General features: G+C 38.5%; 1 protein-coding gene and 1 long non-coding RNA gene across 2 annotated transcripts in view; both read right to left on the bottom strand.

The window, feature by feature from the left end:
* The window catches only part of LOC134755243 (uncharacterized), a 132,984-nt gene that overhangs the window by 95,949 nt on the left and 15,304 nt on the right, over positions 1-21,731 (bottom strand). The gene's annotated exons all lie outside the window — the stretch shown is intronic.
* LOC134755173 (bifunctional phosphoribosylaminoimidazole carboxylase/phosphoribosylaminoimidazole succinocarboxamide synthetase) lies at positions 336-21,271 on the bottom strand. The gene is made up of 8 exons (XM_063691678.1): positions 21,116-21,271; positions 19,251-19,454; positions 15,237-15,494; positions 13,341-13,466; positions 12,373-12,458; positions 10,695-10,863; positions 7,829-8,046; positions 336-684 (listed from the first exon to the last, which is right to left on the bottom strand). Exons 1-8 carry the CDS (start codon positions 21,132-21,134, stop codon positions 487-489), a joined length of 1,278 nt encoding a protein of 425 aa, XP_063547748.1. The 5' UTR covers positions 21,135-21,271; the 3' UTR covers positions 336-486.

Genomic DNA, 21,731 nt, shown 5'->3' with positions numbered 1-21,731 from the left:
CTGAAATTAAGATTCTGAATCTATTGCGAGCAATGTTCTGCCGCCAGAGTGCAGCAATAGCACATATTGTAAACCAAACTTCTATAAAATAATGATGTTTAAAATAACACTTGTATAGCCTGTGGTATCAAAATTGCAGCCAACATGGTGTAACTCTAAACTGTAACTATATATATCAAAGAGAATTAAGTAGGCATAGAGTGCTCACTCCATACATCAGTTTTGTTACCAAAACGTCTATTATTTTCGTAGTCGACATCTATCGAAATTCCTAGTTTAGTATGATGAACTTAGAATTTTTTTTTGGTAACGGTTGTGGTAAGTAAACAAAAACATTATTAATAACAAAGTTTATTACGGAATGTAAGATACAAAACATATACGCATAAACATAAACGTAAACTGGATACGTACTTAAAAGTAAATTAAAGTCTTTCGTCAAAACGTGACGCGCTCAAACTGTTGATATTCAAAAGCCAATACTGTTTACAACTTTAGGCCTCTCAGTTTCTTATCGGCCTGGCGGAGGCCGGCGGCCGTGTCGAGCTGCTTGGCGCGGAGACGGCCCCACACGAGGTAGTTCTGGAGGCCGATAATCTGCGCCGCCATGAGCGCGGCGCTGTCCGGATAGATCACCGTGGCGCAGCCGAGGCCGGAGGGCACGGAGAGCGAGGACCAGATGTCCTGGAAACAAATTGTATTCATGAGAGATAATAATCGTAAGTGATGATGATGATGATGATGATGCTGCGACTGTGTGCTCCGGAGTAGGCAATTTTTCATTCGCGTTATTAGATTAGAGTGTAGATCCACTCTCTGGTGCGCCCTTAGGGGTCATCCAATTACATCACACAAAGGGGAAGGGGGAGTCACAAACTTTGTGACGTCACATTAACTTATTTAAATTATTTTATTCGCTGTACAGTTAAATAACAAGTTTTTAGAACGATAATCGTTTAATTTTCTTTCCTAATCCGTTTCGAGTTATACAATTACTAATATTTCTTTTGTCAAAAATATTTTGATAAAATATTAAAAATACTTAATTCGATTTACCTATTTCATTGAAAAATGTGACGTCACACCGGACGTTCGAAATTAGTGTGACGTAATTATATAAAGGATGAACCCTTAGGTGGCTCATCTTCTTGCTAAATACTTACTCGAGCACATCACCTACATAGTTGTAGGGAATTGAGGTTGGCGGCCGAGCCTTTAGCTCATCTGTGTGTTTGCGAATGTGCGTATCAAGTAAAACTAACAAGTGTGTGATATAGACTAACCTATAAGCCTAAAACTGACTTGTACTAATCCGGTGGTTGTGTTTATACTTACATAGACTTACCTATCCTGTGCAGAGCATTCTTCTTAAAATTGGATTAATTCTAAACTGTTAACAATAGCATTAGAGCGGTACTGTCATAGTAAATTTTGTAACCCCAGTAAATTCACTGCCATCTGTCGACACACTTTAAAACTAAAAATAAATATTTTTAAAAATACGATAAAATGTATTTAGATATGGATAAATGATTTTTTTTATTTGCATTAATTATTTTTATGATTTTGACCCATGTTCTTTCACTGATATGCGTTAAAATTGTTAAATAACAAACGAAACCGTCAACGCCATCTATACGACAGTTGGCCAAAGCTAGTAGCGCCCTCTGAACGAGAATCAAATTTTCTTGATTTTCGAGGCACGTTTTTTCCTTAGACTGTATCCATCTATTACGGAGTTATATCTATCTTTGACAATAGTGACATTCTGTGTGTTTCTTTTCGTGCCTGCATATTTAATTAAATAAATTAATAAATGAAGTAGTGTTCTCAATTATAATCATCAACCATACAGAAGATCCTGCCATACTAATAATCCTTCATAAAACCTATACTGGTGAACCCCAAAAGCTCACTGCGGCGTTCAGTCTCCGTAAATCGTAATCGTAAGTAATATAGTTGGTCAAGCAAATCTTGTCAGTAGAAAAAGGCGCGAAAACCAAATTGTCTATGGGACTATATCCCTTGGCGCCTACATTTTTTTTAAATTTGCCGCCTTTTTCTATTGACAAAAAAGGAGCAGAAGCGTCTAGAGTGTCGTTGATCACATATTAATCACATTTAAAATAGAGTCTATCGCGATTTTTTTTGTTTTTTTTTTTAATTTATCGGGTATTTCGCGATAGACCCAATTTTAAATGTGATTAATATGCGTCTAGAGTGTTTCTAAGTCGTGAACGATAAAACGATAATCGAAATTAAATTCTAAATTTACAACCTTGCTTTATTGGTTGGCAAATTTAGACCCGTAGGACTAAAGACGGTTGGTAGGTTGCAGAAAGTTAAAAAAAGACTTGGAAATATTCTCGGAAATCTCAGGAAAATCTCATCGAAATTCATCGGAATTTTTTTCAGTTGCGTCCACCAGTACGTACTCGTGTAAATTTGAAATATCTACAAAGAAATTAATTCTAGGGAGGAACAAAAGCCATATTCAGTAGTAGGTACAGTCGCCATCAGATCTATCGGAGCGGCCGAGGTGCTCAATAATATCTGAGCACACACTGTAACGCCTTGAAAATAGAGGCGTGTTCAGATATTTGTGAGCGCCTCGGCCGCTCCGATATATCTGATGGCGACTGTACAAGTAAAATTGCACTTATGAGTGGTTTGCAGTCTTCATAAACGGTGTAGGTAGTGCGGTGTATGTGATTGTGAAGCATAGGTATACAGGGTGACCTTAGCCATTGGACAAACCCTGAAATCCCACGTAGGGTGGGTTACTTCTCAGGAATGCTCTAACGTTAATATTTTTTTTAATTAGAACAAGATATAAAAAATAAATTTCAAACAAAAAATAATTCTAATGATCGACAACAAAAAGAAATATACTGTATTAATCATTGGCAGTGTTTTTGACAACTTGTTCGAAAATGCGCGGCAATGATGACATTTGTCAAAAGTCAGAATCTTACTAATGTCATAAATAAAAAACCGGCCAAGTGCGAGTCGGACTCGCGCACCAAGGGTTCCGAACTTTTTAGTATTTGTTGTTATAGCGGCAACAAAAATACATCATCTGTGAAAATTTCAACTCAGACGGACAGCGGTCTTAGTAATAGGGTCCCGTTTTTACTTTTTACCCTTTGGGTACGGAACCCTAAAAAGAGAATCAATAAGGTCGAAGAAGGTTTCATACTATTTATTACATACAAGCTGATCCAAAGTAAAAAAAATCGTAATTTGTTAATTTCTTCCTAACCGTTACACCGGTTATGATACTTGGTATACTGATTCTAAATACCCTAATGCATATGTACATTTCGGCTCTGTCCAATGGCTAAGGACATCCTGCCCGCGCAGCATGGTTTCCCCTATCACTAAGTCCGTCACTTTCGCACTCACATACTTGTTAGAACGTGACAGGCATGGTGATAAGCGTACCGTGCTACGACTCCCTGTATAGGTACAAGGTACATACTAGGAACGCCCTCGCATCCAGGACGAGGTTTTAGGTCAATACACAGGTATACTGACAACAGTCCCCCCACGCATTCGTGCTAGGTCGTTGCTCCGCCGGGACGCAGTCGGATATTGATTTATCATATATACGGGCATAGAGTAACTTATACTAGAGCGGTACTGTCATAGTGAATTTTGTAACCCCAGTAAATTCACTGCCATCTGTCGACACATTTTAAAACTGCTGCACTCACAAAATTATGCCGAGACAGAAGCCATATTTAACAAAATTTAGTTTCAATATTGTGTCTAGATTAAGCCTTAGTTTGTAGTTTTAATTGTAACAAAGTCTGATATTTAAATTATAATTGGTTCCCCGCGATACAGGCACTGCCTAGTGCGGAGACCCCTGGAATGTCTGTAACCTTTAGCTGAAAATAAATGATCTTTATTCTTTATTCTTCTTTAACTAAAAATAAATATTTATAAAAATACGATAAAATGTATTTAAATATGGATAAATGATTTTTTTATTTGCATTAATTATTTTTATGATTTTGACCCATGTTCTTTCAATGATATGCGTTAAAATTATAAATAACAAACGAAACCGTCAACGCCCTCTATACGTAGGCCAAAACTAGTGGCGCTCTCTGATCGAGAATCAAGTTTTCGTTATTTTCCAGGCACGTTTTTTCCTTAGACTGTATCCATCTATTACGGAGTTATATCTATCTTTGATACGGGGTATCATAAAGGATCTTGTAATAATAGAGGCTGGAAATAAACCCACGTAATATACAGGCTGATTCAGAAGACGTGAGCAGAATCAACGATGCGCATTTCGTAAATTACAACTGTTTCGTATCAGTATTAGTGAGATTAATGTTTTTTTTAGACGTTGAAAAAAAAAGTTATTAATTTATGTACGACATGCATGGTCGCCCTAAAATTAGAATACTTACTAAACTACCGATATTCTATGTCAAATGGGGTTGGCAACTGTCAAAGGTTTGCAGAGATGGCGCCATCATAGCTTACCCCTTTTTCTATGAGATTTGGCTTAAAGGGTTGGCATCCAGGGCATTAAAAAAACAAAAATTTGACACAATTATAGGGATTGACAGGGCAAGCTATGCTGGCGCCATCTGCTAATTATTTCGACCGGCCAACCCCATTGAGTCAGTCTGTCATCAGAGGCTGGTTACTTTTGAAAACTCATATCTAACTCAAGTTTGACAGTTTATTTTCTTCATAATCAAAATGCTGCCATTACGGTTTAAGTAGTCATATGTTTATTAATTAGGTGTTGTAGGATAACCATGATTGTAGAGAATTAAATTTGTCCAAAAAGCAAAAAATCTGAAAAAGTGTGGTATATATGTTTTATAAGTGTAGTATACCGGGTGTTTCCTGTAACAGGAGCAATAAATTAAACTGGAGGCTGTACGCCTCAAACTGACCAACATTTGTTCAGCAACTTTTTAAAATTATGAAATTTTTAGATTATACCTTTTTCATACTAATTAAATATTATTTTCAATGTACGCTGCCATCTGTGTGTTTGACGTTGCTTGTCACCCTTTAAACATAACAAATTTTGCAATACATTGCGTCCTAGAATAAACTTTAAAGTGTAATGAAAATCAAAACACAAGTTATTTTTAAAAGTTGCTGAACAAATATTAGTCAGTTTGAGGAGTACAGCCTACAGCTTAATTTAATGCTCCTGTTACCTGTTACAGTAAACACCTGGTATATGTTGTTGTTAATGTGCGGTATATCCCAGGTAGCAAAATTACATAAAATGACGTCAGCGACGTCATAATGACGGCATTATTACGTCATTACGACGTCGCTGACGTCATTTGACGTCATTTTGCTACCTGGGATGTGGTGTTTATGTTTGGTTGGACGACCGGTGGGACACTGTGGCTGAAGCACTAGGTGCAGCTACATGCCCCATTATGTAAAATTCTGTTATAATACTCATAATATTATGTTTGTACTAACCCTAGATTTAAGTATTAGTATGTATGTTCATCATCATCATTGGCCTTCAACATCAATTAAATGATGGTTTAAACAGCGTGGTTTAAGCACTGCGGCACTTACGTAAATGACTAGTAAGTCCAATGCGAGAGCGGCAGCCGCGAGCGCATAGCGGGCAAGAGAATGTTGTGCCCGGTGATGAAGGTGGGAAATCAGCGTGCTGGTGTCTTAGTTCTCGCCTAGTGTGAAGGAGGTCAAGCCATGCTTCATCGTGTGCAGCTGCTCCCTTGCCCAGGGTTTTCCTCCAGTGGTCGCGGTCATCAGCCTCCCTTTCCCAGTCGGTGGGATCGATCCGGAAGGACAACATATCTCGCTCTCGCTCGTATGTATGTTACTAACTGAGATACGCGTCATACTCGTGAACGGGTGCTGTTTGTGGAGACCGGTCTGTTTAAGTTTACACGGGCTTCATTTTACCTATGTAACTTTACTTTTGAGTTGCATTAACGTGAGGCACTTCATTCGGTTCTTGTCTGTTTGTCTGATTTAATATTTTGTCTTTTTATTAATTATAGGTATATAACAATTCAAGTCTTGGAGACCCTTTACATCTCTGGATAATTTGATGATCTTTTTTATTATTATATACATTTTATCTCTGACACCTAGAGACTTTTACATCTCTAAACAATTTTATTACTTCTGTTATTTGTATAGTTTTTATTATTATTTTTTCTTGTGTAATTTAACATTTATATTTATGTAATTGTTTTTTGTAATTTTGGGTTAATTTTATTGTTTGTAAAAATTGACATGTAAAAGTGCCCCTGTGGCCTATTTGCTGAATAAATGTTTGATGTTTAATGTTTAACACATTATGGACTTTTGTTCAAAATAAATTAACATTGATTGATTGATTGATTGTTTCAACTAAATACGACGTACGATCAATCAACAGTTACTGAGTGTGCAGGATTAGTCCTGCTCACGTCTCATCTCTCATCATCCTGTATATTACCAACATAACATCACACTTTGAGATTTGTTTAGGCACACAATACCAGTTTACACTGTCTGTTTGGATATGTTAAGCTGCAGAAATCAATGAATTGACTCACAATTATGTTTTATTAAAAAATTACGACTTTTATTTTCCCTTATAAAATAATTTAGAACGCAATGTATCATCTAGTCTAGTGATTTTTGTTTTTATTCAAAACGTCGCAGTTATGCAGTTAATGAGGCGACGTCACAACTGACACGAGTACGGAATACCTACATACATTACCGCTCGAAAACTTTCATAAATTAACTCCGCTCTTTTAATTAAGACAGTTAAAAATTTATTTTTTTATATTAAAACCTACGTCTCGTTTCGTATTGCTGTTCTCTGTCACTTGAATATTTGAGAGATAAAGAGGCATGTAGCGAAATTTCGGATTCGCGTTTCCCGGTAGATCCTCTGTAAACAAACCGACTTGATGCATCAATGTCATATTTTGTTATCTCTGAAAACTTGTCAAAAAGACTATTAAAGGTACAGTATGTATAAGTTACTCTATGGTTTACTAAAAAGGCTAGTGCTGCATTCTGGTGGCAGAACATTGGATTAATACCCCCTATTAAGGCTGTTAAAAATTTATTTTTAAATTGTTTTATATAGCAAAAACCTACGTTTCGTTTTGCTGTTGTACCTATAGGGTATTTGACTACTAGTCAAATCAGTTTCTTTTTAAATCTGCCAAAACGATTTTGCTAATATGAAATTTATATGAAACACTAGCATGTGACGTCACAATCAAATTACCTACTCTTTATAGTTTAATACGGGTTTTTAAATATAAATTGTGTCAAAAATAACTGCTATGTTTCTCCATTAATCTTTTGACGCTTTGTTTCTTGCATGGTGTTATCATTTATTTTAAATACAGTCAAATACCCTATTTGCCAGTGTGGATGGTGGTATTCGCAAAGTTAGAAATGTCAAATGTCACTTGTCACTTCAATGACTGACAGCTGTTCTTTAGTCTTTTGCATGGAGACTATATAAAGGAGCCAAATCTCTATGTATGAAAAGTGTCCATCAAAAAACAGTAATTAGGCGGCGCCACCATACACCGAAATACTACCAAAAACAACCTACGTAATTTGGTCGGGTTATTTGTTGGTTCATGTTATACTCATGTCCCAGAGCCTAACTAGCGCCACAGGAGAGATTAGGAACTATTATTTAAAGCTGAAAGCGGTCACTTTTGCAACAATTCTGCCATAAGAGATTGGCATCCTTTCTATACCATCCATAGTCTTTTGGACCACCATCAACAGAGGCGCCAACTGGTGAGCAAAAAAACGATAGCCCTCATTGATGTGTTACCTGTGGTAGTCGCTCGGCGGGTGGAGGGCAGTTGATGACGGGGTAGGACGTGTTGCCGGACAGCACGGGCCCGAGCCCGTTGGAGCGGCCGGCCACTGCGATGAACACCAGCGCTCCGTGCGTGTCCTCGTATTGCTGCATGATGCGGAGGGTCTCCTCGGTGGCCTTATGGGCGGAGGCCACGCGCAGGTCCACGTCGAGGCCGAGCTCGCGCGCCGCTGGAAATGGAAATAGTTATTTTCAACACACTTGCTCAAAACGACGTTTTTATTCCACCAATTTTTGGCTCATAATCCTAGATATTAAACACGCGTGCTCTTTCAGTGTATTATTCCACTCGTGCTTTTTCATTATATTATCCGACTGAGTTAAGAAGCTAACTGATTGCTAATAATATGCATGGAAAGGGAGCCTTCTTTAATTGGTCGGACTGGCGGGCACCGGCGCGCCCGACCGCCTGCGCGAGCGAGGGCCGGCCGGCAGTACGAGTATGACAGATGAAACACACAATACTAACTGTTTTAACTATTAAAATTTGATTAATATGAGTTTATTTTTTTTCTTGCAAGTGTGTTGAAAAACGTCGTATGAAACGCGTGTGCATTGGTCATTACACACATCGGCTTTCTTATTGCGCGCTCGCTTACAGCTCGCGCGCACAATATCGCCTCGTGTGTGATGACCAACTTAGCACACTTGTATCATAATGTACTATTACGATACAAGTGCGGATAAGAGGAAATTCGAAACGAGTGGCGATAAATTCGACTCGAGTTGCGAATTACCTATTCACACGTGTATCGTGCAACGTTTTACAGTACATATGGCCCTTTAAACTTTCGATATATGCACAAAAAGAGCACTTTACGCACTAGTTCGAGAAAGTAGCACCATATGTACTGTAAATAACTATTTCAACACACTTGATCGTAACATGCAAGTTATTGAACCGCTTTTAGGCTCATAGATATTAAACACGCGTGCTTTTTCATTATGTTATAGAACTCGTTAGGTAATGAATGATAATCCGACTGACTTAAAAAGGTAACTAAGTGCTTATAATATGTATGGAAACGGAGCCTTCTTAAATTTGTTGAGTAGATTTTACAACACGAACTGGCTGTTTCATACATTTTGGCCGGTCCATTTTCTATGGGAGGGTAAATTAATTTTTCGCGATTTCTTGGTTGGTCCCATAGTAAAAGTTGCTCTGTATAATCCCAAAACCTCCCTGGCAACGGGAATGCACTTATTTTTGAGGCACGGGACATTAAAAATAGCGAGCACTTAGTTAACTTGTCGAATCCTATTTGAATCCAATTTAAAGCCTTTTGATTAGTGACAGAATAAAAGAACGTCATACACTCATAGACATATAGCTATGAACATAGACATATAGCATCAAAGCAAGGGTGAACTAAAACCTGGCCAAGTGCGAGTCGGACTCGCGCACCGAGGGTTCCGTACTTTTTAGTATTTGTTGTTATAGCGGCAACAGAAATACATCATCTGTGAAAATGTCAACTGTCTAGCTATCGCGGTTCATGAGATACAGCCTGGTGACAGACAGAAAGACGGACAGCGGAGTCTCAGTAATAGGGTCCCGTTTTTACCCTTTGGGTACGGTACCCTAAAAAGGGTCAGTGAAGTGCGAGGAACAATATAAGTACATTCCCGATCTCGGTCCCCAAAAGGGGGTCGGCATGATATTTCGGGGACATTCCATGAGCTCACTCGTACATAGTACAAACGCATTTTATTTCGTGTATTACCTTTTATACAAGTTTCAACTCGATGATTATTATACTGAGCATTTTTTTTTACATTGTGACAAAAAAATAAAAATAAAAAATTCAGAAAATTCGCTTTTGTACAGGGCATTGGTAAACAATTCTGTGAAATGCTCCCATGTGTAACCTAACCTAACCTTACAAGAGAAAAGCTTTGTGTATGTAAACATATGAAGGAAAAAACGTGATCTTAGACAAGTGTACGGTTTCTTGTAATGAATTCTGGCTAAATATACTTTACTATTCTAACTAGCATTGATTTACGCTTTATATTACAAGTTTACAAGTTTTCTTTGCTAAAGTACAGCCCGTAGAATGTTATGGGATGGTATAGAAAAATCCTGTAAAGTAATAAGTATTTATCATCAGTTTTTAAAAACTGGCAACATTGTGCCATAAACAAGAGCCACATTCCATGGTCACGAAATAAATTTAAAAAAAAAAACAAGAGCCATAGGGATGCTTAAGTTTTATTTTTCATAGATTTTTATTAGTTTTTAGTGTTCCGTGCAAAACTTTGTTTTGAAAAACGGAACACTTATGGGATCACTTCGGTCTTGCAAATCAGTTAAATGCGTTTTTCTCAGATACCGTTTAACGTAGATACCTAAAATTTTAAACAGTTATTAATTTAATGGCGCCATACATTGGGGCAAAAACACATTGTTTTAATTTGTTAATAATATTGAAACCTATAGTAAGTATCTATAATTAAATACATGACATGAAAAACATAAAGAACGAATAGGACATTCAACTTTTAATGCATAAAGCGGCAGAAATTTTGCAGGAGTCGGTGAAAATAAAAAAATACTTCAAATTTTCTGTTATAATGTTACATGATTGGTGCCGTTACTATACCACAGGGCGGACACGCTATACATCAAAAATCACTTGCTTTTCTATGTGTGAACGGCACATCTGTACACGCGGCATGCGTCATTGTGTGAGTAAGTTGCTTTAAAACAGTACTGAGCGGTCGGCAAACGGCGACCTGTCGCGGGGCGAGGTAATTCGAGTCGGGGAGGGGCGGTGCGTAGCCGTTCTGTATGATAATACTATTACTTAGACTATACCTTTGGCGATCTTCAAGCAATGGTCCTGGTCAGCAGGCGAGCCCATGAACACAACCACCTTGTGGTGGACGGTCGGCCTCAAATGGTCCAGCTGGTCCTTGATCCAGGTGAAGTTACGCTTGACCGTGTCGAGATCGGCCGCGGTGACCTTGGTCAGGTTTCTGTATACCTGTAAATCATAGACATAGTATATACAATAGAGGCGCCACCGAGCGACCGGGGGTAAGAGAAAGAATATTCATATAAAATTTGGGCAGCATAGGATTTTTTCTCTTTCACTCTTATAAATTTCGGTATTTCGCCATCGCCTCCTACCTATGATGCCACCCGGTCGGTGATAAGGACAAAGCATGGCACTATTTTCTCTTTCCTCTTATAGGAATCGCAATAAGACTATCTTTCTCTATCAAAGAGTGTCAGGCAGTTGCTGTAAATAGACAACATTGACAATATTCATAGATTGGTAGACTTTTGGCGATATTCATAAAAGTGTGTCAAATATAACAAACCGTTGATGACCGCTCCCAATGAGGGCTACCGCGTTTAATTTCGCCGTTAGGGGCGCTAGTGTAGATGTAGATGGGTCTTTCAAAATATCAAATGCATAGAAGTATGGATGGTATAGAAAGGATCGCAATCTCTTATGGCAGAATTGTTGCAAAAGTGACCGCTTTCAGCTTTAAATAATAGTTCCTAATCTCTCCGGTGGCTCTGGGACATGAGTATAACATGAACCATTTAAGGCAACAAATAACCCGACCAAATTACGTAGGTTGTTTCTGGTAGTATTTCGGTGTATGGTGGCGCCGCCTAATTACTGTTTTTTGATGGACACTTTTCATACATTGAGATTTGGCTCCTTTATATAGTCTCCATGCATAGAAGTTTTGGGGGTTTCAAGCTTTTTTATTCGGGAATCACTCCTTATTCTTAATTGTGGTAAATCTTTGTCCATCTTTGATTAATCATGGTAAACAATAGACATAGCTCAATAAATGTAAGTGGTTTAAAAATAGTGCCAACTAAAATATATGCAAAATGAAACAGGTTGAAAAATTGCACATTTAGACGTTAAAATACCTTTGTGTATATTAGAACGTATTGATTTTATAAAAATAAGCATAGAAGAATTTTGCGGTCTGTTTTTCTGGGCCTACATCTACAGTGGCGCCAACTGGTGAGCACAAAAACGGTAGCTCTCATTCGGCACTTTGACATTTCTATTTGCCCACTGACTATATCAGTCCGCCACTATACATTGTGTATGACCATTGGCCGACTATTTTCGACAGAGGGGAACGCCTGTTAATGACTACTCCGTTCCGAACAACTGACAGGCCGATATCGTCCGGCGGACTGAGAGTCAGTGGGCCCCTTTAGAATGAGACACAATTTAACCTTTTCGACGCCGCGTTAGACACAAAAGCTGTCACGGACGCCACGTCACCGAAGTGTCAAAACTGAAATTGAGCTTTATGTACATGCACGTAGGTCTATGTTGCTCTGTGGTCTTTGACCGATTAATCCGTCTTTGGCGTTGGACCTGCGGGTGCCGATATATCCGTCATTGGCGTCCAAAAGGTTAACAGGCTGGGAGGGGGAGCTAGTTGAAATCGCCGATGGCCTAGTATTAAGGGGGGGGGGGGGTATAATTATATTATAAAAGGTGAAAACGTACCTGTTTGTCAACCATGAGCCTCTTGTCGCCCGAGGGCCACAGCCTCCAAGAATCAGAATCGATCACGTCAGCCAAGAGGATGTTGCCTGTCAAACAGTTAAAACACGTTAACAGGCACGTTCAGTTAAAAGTGTACCGTTTACTTTTTTCGAAATCCATCAACTTTTGGCAGGTGTGCGAAACTCCTCGCTTCGAGCAAACTCGGCTCCGTTCGGCTCAGCATTGCTCCGAGCAATTATTAGGGTTGGCCCAACTTGACGTACCTTTGCGTGCACGACCACAGATAAGATAATAATGAGTTGAATTTTGACAACCCTAAATAGCCGAAAGGGATAGTGCCATATATTAGAAAGGGACAGCATGATTCGACTCTGAACCGCTGTCAAACTTCGGTTTTGTAAGAAGTTTCTTTCCGTACGGAAGTACTATTATTTATTCTGTGCTTTTGGGTTATTTCTACTCAGAATCACTAGGACTATCGATTAAAAAAGAAAAAATATGTCAGTTTTGTAACGCATTTTTCACATCCATTTTGTATGGACCGTTACTAAACTGACACCCAAAATTTGTATGAAAAACCGGGGACACTTTTTTTTCTTTGTCTCATTCAATAGATTCTGAGTCTAAATAACTCAAAAGTTGATGGTTTTTCAAAAAAAGTAAATGGTACCATTTTTTCTAAAAACCCCCCAACACCTAATAACTTTTACCTTTCGTATGTGTGTGGTGGTCAAAAACCATGGGTCAATACTCGGTCGTGCCGTGTAGATCAGAAAAAATCGTTCTCGGAAACATCGCAAAAAAGTTGACTAGAGTTAGACCAAGAAAAGTCTGCAACGATTTTGATAGCACGCAGTGCAAGTGTTATTTATACGTCATAATTTCATAGAAGTTTGACGTTTAAAATAACACTTGCACTGTGTGTGGGCACTCCCTATGTTTTTTTTTTCGCTTTTTAAACAACTTACCTTCACTATCGACTCCGAACTCAATCTTCATGTCAATAAGAGCGCAGTCGCGGAGGGCCCACGCCTTCTCCAGGATCTCGAACACCAGGATTGTGCACTTTCTCATGTAATCCACCTCATCCTGAGCTGATATGTGGACAAGAAATGAACGTTAGTTAATTTTTGTAACTTTGAAACGTGTAACTGTAAGTAATTTTCATATTTTTTAGCTTTTGTGCAAAAATTGTTACAAATTTTAAGGTGCGTTTTAGTTTAGACCTATGTTCGTGTTTTTTTTTCTATAGCCCCCTCCACACTCGTGCGCGAATCGCGGCGCGAAGCCACGAACGCGAGTGTGGAGTCTGTGTGGAGCGAAATCGACTCCACACTGGCGTTCGCGGCTTCGCGCCGCGTAGTCTGGAGTGGGCTTATCGAACGAAAGTCAAAAAATCAGGTTTCGAATCGATGAAGTTACTAGAGAAAGGCCTTAAGATTGCTAATTAAATTCCAGGCAAACATATTGTGGTTTGAAAAAGCGCTATGGTTTTTCAAAAACTGCTAGCTGAACCTACTGCCCCTTAATTCGATACAAAATACGAAGGTCTCGAGTTCCTACCTCGATCGCTCGATACTTGAAATACTTCTAAGAGATCTCAACATTCTCAACATTAAGTTATTTATTTTACGATACAAGTGCGGAAAAGAGGAAATTCGAAACGAGTGGCGATAAATTAAAACACGACCGCAGGGAGTGTTTTAAATCGACACGAGTTGCGAATTACCTATTCGCACGTGTATCGTACAACGTTTTACAGTACATATGGCCCTTTAAACTTTCGACATATGCACGAAAAGTGCTATTTGACGCACTAGTGCGAGAAAGTAGCACCATATGTACTGTAAATAACTATAATAACTTAGTTAAGAATTAGCTTTAAGTTTTTGGTTGGGGACTGAAAATCAGCGGTCTCGCTGAGTCTCATCCATTTTACTGCACAAATATTTGTTATTCTATCTGATTTTTTATTGTACTCGCAATTCATTGTTTTTTGTGTTGGTAAATAAATATCTTTTACAATGCATGTGCTCGAAAAGTGCGTTTCCTACGGAGCCATATCATGCGGAAAGTACCACTTTTCCGCACTAGTGCTTTTTGTTTTCAATTTTTTAATAATTAAACTTATTTGCCTTTATGATTTTATTTTGTTTACTCGCACAATGCATAGTAAAACATTGTATGATGCACGTGCATAAAGATGATTTCCGCACTTGTTGCATAAATAGCTATTTTTTAATTAATTATTTTTGACGTTTGAAGAGTTACAGCAGTGGGTCTACGTTGCTACAAGGTGGGATATAACTACTCACGAAATTTTCAAGTTTTTAAAGTTTAATAAAAAAAAACTGTTTCAATAAACTGTTCTTCAAAAATCCCCGATTAAAGATAAAGTTTAATGACGTTATTCATAACCGCCTGTTACGTCTAACTAGCCCTTGATAATCGTTTGTCCTTATCCGTCATATTGCCATTTGTGTTTGTTAGAAAGGGACGAAATTTAACAAAGATTTACTTAGTTTTATCTGGAAAGTCTTACCAAAGATAGATATAACTCCGTAATAGATGGATACAGTCTAAGGAAAAAACGTGCCTCGAAAATCAAGAAAATTTGATTCTCGTTCAGAGGGCGCTACTAGCTTTGGCCTACTGTCGTATAGATGGCGTTGACGGTTTCGTTTGTTATTTAACAATTTGAACTCATATCAATGAAAAAACATGGGTCAAAATCATATAAATAATTAATAAATATTCATTTTTAGTTTTAAAGTGTGTCGACAGATGGCAGTGAATTTACTGTGGTTACAAAATTTACTATGACAGTACCGCTCTAGTATAAGTTACTCTATGGTCTTACTCACTGATAGTAAGCCCGTTGACTTTGAAGTTCGCGCACACAATCTGTTCCTCAGACCACTGAGGGTCGTGGTTAGCGTCATCCTTGTAGAATGTCTCCTGCTTCGGCGGCGTAAACCTGAAGCCCTCGGGAACACCCACGTTCCGCTTGAGGAAGGAACCGGTTGCTAGGCGACGGGTCACCCACTCGATGGGAACCATCTCACATTTCTTGGAGAGGAAAGCTGTAGATGAGACTAACTTGACGAAGGCCGATTTTATACCTGAAAAAAAAAAACGGTAAAATTGGTATTTTTATAACTTATTTGCGTTTCATCATCTCAGCCGAAAGACGTTCACTGCTGGAGAAAGGCCTCCCCAAGGATCTCCACAACTAACGGTCATTCGCTGCCCTCAATTAACGGTTTCCCGCGACTTTAACCAGATCGTCGGTCCATCTAGTCTTGGGCCTTCCCACGCTGCGTCTTTCGGTACGTGGTCGCCACTCGACAACCTTTCTGCCCCATCGGCCATCTGTTCTGCGAGCAATGTGGCCCGCCCACTACCACTTAAGTCTGGCAATTCTCGACTACTTTAGTTCTGCGGATCTCCTCATTTCTGATTTGATCACGCAGCGAAACACCGAGCGTAGCTCGCTCCGTTGCTCTTTGATTTGTGTTTCGCTGCAGGTCACAAGGTCTTCTTGAATCGCTAATAGATGGTATAATGTATTTTGATCGGTCTAGGATGAACCCATTTTTTTCGGAATTCTAATAAAATAAATAAATAAAAAACCGGCCAAGTGCGAATCGGACTCGCGCACGAAGGGTTCCGTATCATTACGCAAGAAACTGCTATAAAATCACGTTAGTCGTATGGGAGCCCCACTTAAATATTAATTTTATTCTGTTTTTAGTATTTGTTGTTATAGCGGCAACAGAAAAACATCATCTGTGAAAATTTCAACTGTCTAGCTATCACGGTTCATGAGATACAGCCTGGTGACAGACAGACGGACAGCGGAGTCTTAGTAATAGGGTCCCGTTTTTACCCTTTGGGTACGGAACCCTAAAAACATCTGTTTATTTCTTATAATGAATTATACAACACATGTTTTTAGTACTTAGCTTAATTTATATTTATTTTAGATTCTTAGCCAAGACGAGTAGGTTTATTTATTTAAATTTATTAAGTACATGCATAATGTTTATTTCTATATTAGAGTTATGATTTTCAGTTCAACAAAGTTTTCTTGGTTATACATTTAATCTTATATAGGTATACGTAGCGTAGCCTCAATATAGGAAAACTGTTTAGGATATTTGGTAAGTAGCTATACCATAGGTACTTCTTTGTCCATATATGTTAATACTTCGCCTCCTTATGCGTGTTCTACCGCTTGTACAATGGGCTGTGCTCTGAAGAACTGTTTGACATGATGCCAACGGCCGCTTTCTATCACCGCACCGCTCGCCATCGGCAGGGTGTTCATCCTCACACCCTAGCACCTAAATGGTCGCGTACTGTGCGGTTTAAGAGGAATTTCCTCCCGCGTACGCTTCGGCTGTGGAATGAGCTCCCTGCCGAGGTTTTCCCGAGGGGCTACAGTATGGGGTTCTTCCAGGTTCTTCAAAAAAGGAGTGTACAGGTTTTTAAAGGATCGGCAACGCGTGTGTAATATCTCCGGTGTTGCAGGCGTCCATAGGCTACCGTAACTGCTTACCATCAGGCGGGCCGTATGCTTGATTGCCACCGACGTGGTATAAAAAAAAACTCCTTGGAAGGGTGAAATTAGACATCCATTCAGCGGAACGAGCAATATCATGTTAGTAATGAAAAAACTACGTTCTCCACGTGAGATCTGTCCATAATTTATCATTTAGGAATCGCTGACATATTTTCGACGGCACATCAATATTGCCCTGACCATTAATAACTATATGTCTTATCCCCGCAATAAACGGAACATTCCACAAACATTACACTCCATCAATATCAGTTCAACTGCATTGACAGGCGACAATATCGTCATTATACGACAAACATCGTTGCGATAAGTAGCAAGCTTATGCAACCAACCTTGCTAGCTTATCGGTCAGGTCGGAGGTCGGGTTGCCAATAACATCGATAATAATACAATAGATGTAATCAAAATAAGTTATTTCATTAAGTTCATTAAGTAGAGAGAGTGAGCACCCTATGTCTACTTAATTCTCTTTGCTGATACATGTGTGTCATGTGGACCGTTTTCCTAATTCATAAATGTACCTACTGAGAGCTTAGTCTAGTCTATGTATATAAAAAAACCGGCCAAGTGCGAGTCGGACTTGCGCACCGAGGGTTCCGTATTTTTTAGTATTTCTTGTTATAGCGGGAACTGAAATACATATATCATCTATGAAAATTTCAACTGTCTAGCTATCACGGTTCATGAGATACAGGTGACAGACAGACAGACGGACAACGGAGTCTTAGTAATAGGGTCCCGTTTTTACCCTTTGGGTGCGGAACCCTAAAAAGTTATAGCTCAACAAGAAATAGCGGAGAAACTACCTAAGCTTACTTCGTTTTTTACGGCTGATGAAACAAATACGCTAAGGGACTTTTCATCTTAGGAAAAAGAGGTGACGATTGACGAAAATGACAAGCACACATCAGATGCTGAACCGTCAACGGCCTCGACTTCACACTACTGCAGCAAATGACATATTAAATATGTAATTACTCATAGTTAGTTAGACTCATCAGTCGTAAAATGTTAGTTTAACCCTTAAATGCATATTGTTACCAAATGTATACTGAGCCAGAAGGCGAAAAATCTCTTTATATGATCATGTTTTTCTAAGAGGCGTTGATATTCGTAGACGTGGAAAAAATATATGTAGTTCTTGACTATATCATCTTTAACAACATAGCTTCCGATACACGAATTATGACACCTCGCTCGATACAATTAATTTCCAAAGTAACCTCTAACTCGGACTATTAATCCTACTTTACTCGGTTATTTATTATGTGATACTATAAACAAAAAAAGAAGAAAAAACAATCTTAACGTAAATAGTAATTTCATAGCTTTAGAATTTCGATATTGTAAGGTAACGTTTTTAAAATAAATAAAAACCGACAAAATTCGATCAAAATTGACACTTGGCGCGTACGTTCTTTCCCGTTCTTTCTTGCGAAATGTGACAAAGAAAGCGGCAAACCGATGGAACGGCCTTAAGGGTTAATTCGCTTTCTTTGCTTTCCAAAAATGCCCCAAAATCTTTAGTGCCCAAGGGCCCCAGCATAGTTCAAGAGTAATAAAGGCTGGCCAAATAACAGGTATACACTTTAGTTTTGTAATTTTATTCTATGAAATATAAAAAATATGAAGTATTCCTGTTAAATACTAGGGCCGGCAGTTAAACATGGAAAATAATGTCAGACAAATGTCCACCTATAGCAGCATGGCAGATGTGAACCCTTTTCATCACATTTTCACACATTTCCTGCATTTATTATCTCAGTGACTGTTTCTCGAATATTTTGTTTTAATTGCTGAAGGTTCATTTCATTGGCCTGTTAGCATAGACGCGTCCCTTAGATAGCCCCACAGAAAAAAGTCAAGAGCTGTTAAATCAGGCGATCTTGGGGGCCAATCAAAAATGTCTACCAAAAATTAGCCGCAATTTTCCGTCAAAACACGTTGTTCCGACGTAAAACGCTCCGTAACAAATTTGCCGTATCGTATCTACACAAAGTAATTTTCATGCAACAACTGTCATATTTACCGCCAAAACAAAATGCCGACAAAAAATGTTGTATACCTCCAAGTTGGCCATCCTGTAGTTTAAAGCCGCTAGTGTGGGGTGGCCGTACTGTGTTTTTTATCTATAAAAAGTTTGTCAAAGGACTCTCTCATTTCAAACATAGACAGAGAGAATCATACTTTCTTTGTCTTACACTAGGACTAGCACCCAAAAGAAAAGGATGAGTATAGTTTTTTTGTTCTTATTTACTGACAAGATTTGCTTGACCAACTATACGTTTCTTACCAGCAGCGTTAAGAATCTCGAAGACCTTAGCATTGGTCTGGTTGGAGATAGCCGCCTTGCCCTCGAGATCGTGAGCCTTGACTCCATCGCCGGCCGTGATGCGGTCTTTGTTGATCAACAGGCAGTATCCAGGGTCCTCTGGAAGGTCGAAGACCTGCTTTGTTTTGCCCTCGATTATCAGCTTTCCGAGCTTGTAGCCGGCGACTGGAAAAAAATACAATTAATTAAAAAAAAGTTTTAAAAATAAGGTTTAGCTTAAGCGCGTAAAATGTTTTAAATTCGCGCTTTTTATGTCAAGATCAAGCTTTTATTCAACTTGCAATTATTCGTATGTAGGAATGTCACTTGTTGAGGCGTCTGACAAAGCTGAAATGTATAATAGTATTTTATACAATCGTGATATAATAGACAGCTTTTCAGTCGAGCACCGTGTTTAGGCCACGAAGCTTGCTGAGTGGCCTAATGAAGGTACGAAATTGAAAAGCTTGATTATATGACTACTACTACTATACAATACTTTTTCTAAGAGTCATCTAAAATAATACTTTTTCTACTATAAACCCTAAATAATTAAAGAAAATTAGGTAAGTACCAATGAGGATATAATAAGATAGAGCGCCGCTCCGTCATAGTAAATTTTGTAACCACTGTAAATTCACTGCCATCTATCGACATACTTTAAATGAAAAATATGAAGATTTATAAAAATACGTTAAAATGTATTTAAATATGGATAAATGATTTTTTTTATTTGTATTAATTATTTTTATATGATTTTGACCCATGTTCTTTTACTGGTATGCGTTAAAATTATAAATAACAAACGAAACAGTCAACGCCCTCTATACGAGAGTTGGCCAAAACTAGTGGCGCCATCTGATCGAGAATCAAATTTTCGTGATTTTCGAGGCACGTTTTTTCCTTAGACTGTATCCATCTATTACGGAGTTATATCTATCTTTGGTAAGTACTCAATAGTACAAAAGACATCAACGCGTGCATAATATATGAATAGGTATTACTCATGAAATAGTCGCGCGTCGGTGTTTTTTCCACTGGACCGCGGCGCCACGTAATTGTTCATATTCATTATAGTTGACTAAACCATTTCGAAATGAATATTATAGTCGAGTTGGGAGCCCATATACATGAAAAGTATCCAAATACAGTTTCGTATACGAAATCTTAATTGAACAATTACAGTCGACGAGTACAAAAAAATGTGACGTTTTCAACCAAAAAATCTTGGCGATAAGGTTTATTTTAAATTGAAGCTTTAAGGAAATAGCGCCTTATTGACAACCGACAATAAGTACCCTTTTGGTTGATAATGGCACATATTTTGATGTCTTTCAACTCGTGACTTGAAAACCTCCCAACGCTTAGGATTCCGCTTTCGTTTGATCGAGTCTCACGCAATAGCCGTAGTGTTAAACAACTTTGCGCCCTTGGTTGGTTATCTAAATTCTATTTGGAAATACATTGACGTGAAATATCGTATTTATTTCACATAATTTGCCCAGCCATTAAGATATTGAATTTCGCGCATTTTCTACTGATCTTAATATTGATAATACACAAAAATGGCGGTTAATTTTATTCAAGGTCATATAGATAGGTCCGAATTATGCGTAAATACAAATGGCGCTATTAAATGATGATTAAATGACACCAATGAAAAAACTCAATGTAATTGAATGTACAATACATCGTACAAGGTAACCCGGCAAAATCAAGTACTATTACGCGTCACCGTATGGCGTCAGCGTCACGAAAGCCGCGAGTTCCAGTTCAAACCGGCGCATCAAAATTGGTCGGATAATAGAACACAAAAAGTATATTTTTAAAGTTTTTTTTAAACTTACCTTCGTTAGGTTGCGACATTTTTTGTTTCGAAGCGTGGAGTGTATGGCAGCACGATGGGAGCAAGCCGGAGTGGGAACCTTTTATAAAGTTCTGGTCGGCATAAACACCACGTGCTCTCGCGCAGCTCAAGCCGGTATGATAAGGAAGCGTTGCGATCAACACTAGTTGATATTTGAGCGGGTGAAATATTGTACAGTACCTTAATTTTGATTTTTAGGGTTCCGTACCCAAAGGGTAAAAACGGGACCCTATTACTAAGACTCCGCTGTCCGTCTGACAGTCTGACTGTCCGTCTGTCCTGTCCGTGTGTTTGTCACCAGGCTGTATCTCATGAACCGTGATAGCTAAACAGTTGAAATTTTCACAGATGACGTATTTCTGTTGCCGCTATAACAACAAATAATAAAAAGTACGGAACCCTCGGTGCGCGAGTCCGACTCGCACTTGGCCGGTTTTTTTTTTGCGCGCGTCGTTGTTATTGTTCTTAGAAAAGTAATATGATTAGTTCAATCTGTATTTGGTAACTTATTTAGTATAATTTAGAAATTTTATGAGTAATTAATATTCAAACAATGGTTAATTTTATTAGTAGTTAGAGTTAGACCAAGATAACTC

Source organism: Cydia strobilella, chromosome Z, assembly GCF_947568885.1.
Source record: "Cydia strobilella chromosome Z, ilCydStro3.1, whole genome shotgun sequence".
Classification (NCBI taxonomy): Eukaryota; Metazoa; Arthropoda; class Insecta; order Lepidoptera; family Tortricidae; genus Cydia; species Cydia strobilella.
Note: the sequence above shows the minus strand (reverse complement) of the source record. Positions and strands in the feature narration are given on the sequence as shown.

Bases quoted from the DNA above. Each gene is read 5' to 3' on its own strand.
- LOC134755173 (XM_063691678.1), bottom strand. The intron at 15,495-19,250 runs GTAAGAAACGTA...TTTTTTTTTCAG, and splicing joins CGAGATTCTTAACGCTGCTG to GTATAAAATCGGCCTTCGTC. The intron at 685-7,828 runs GTAACACATCAA...ATTTGTTTCCAG, and splicing joins CCGCCGAGCGACTACCACAG to GACATCTGGTCCTCGCTCTC.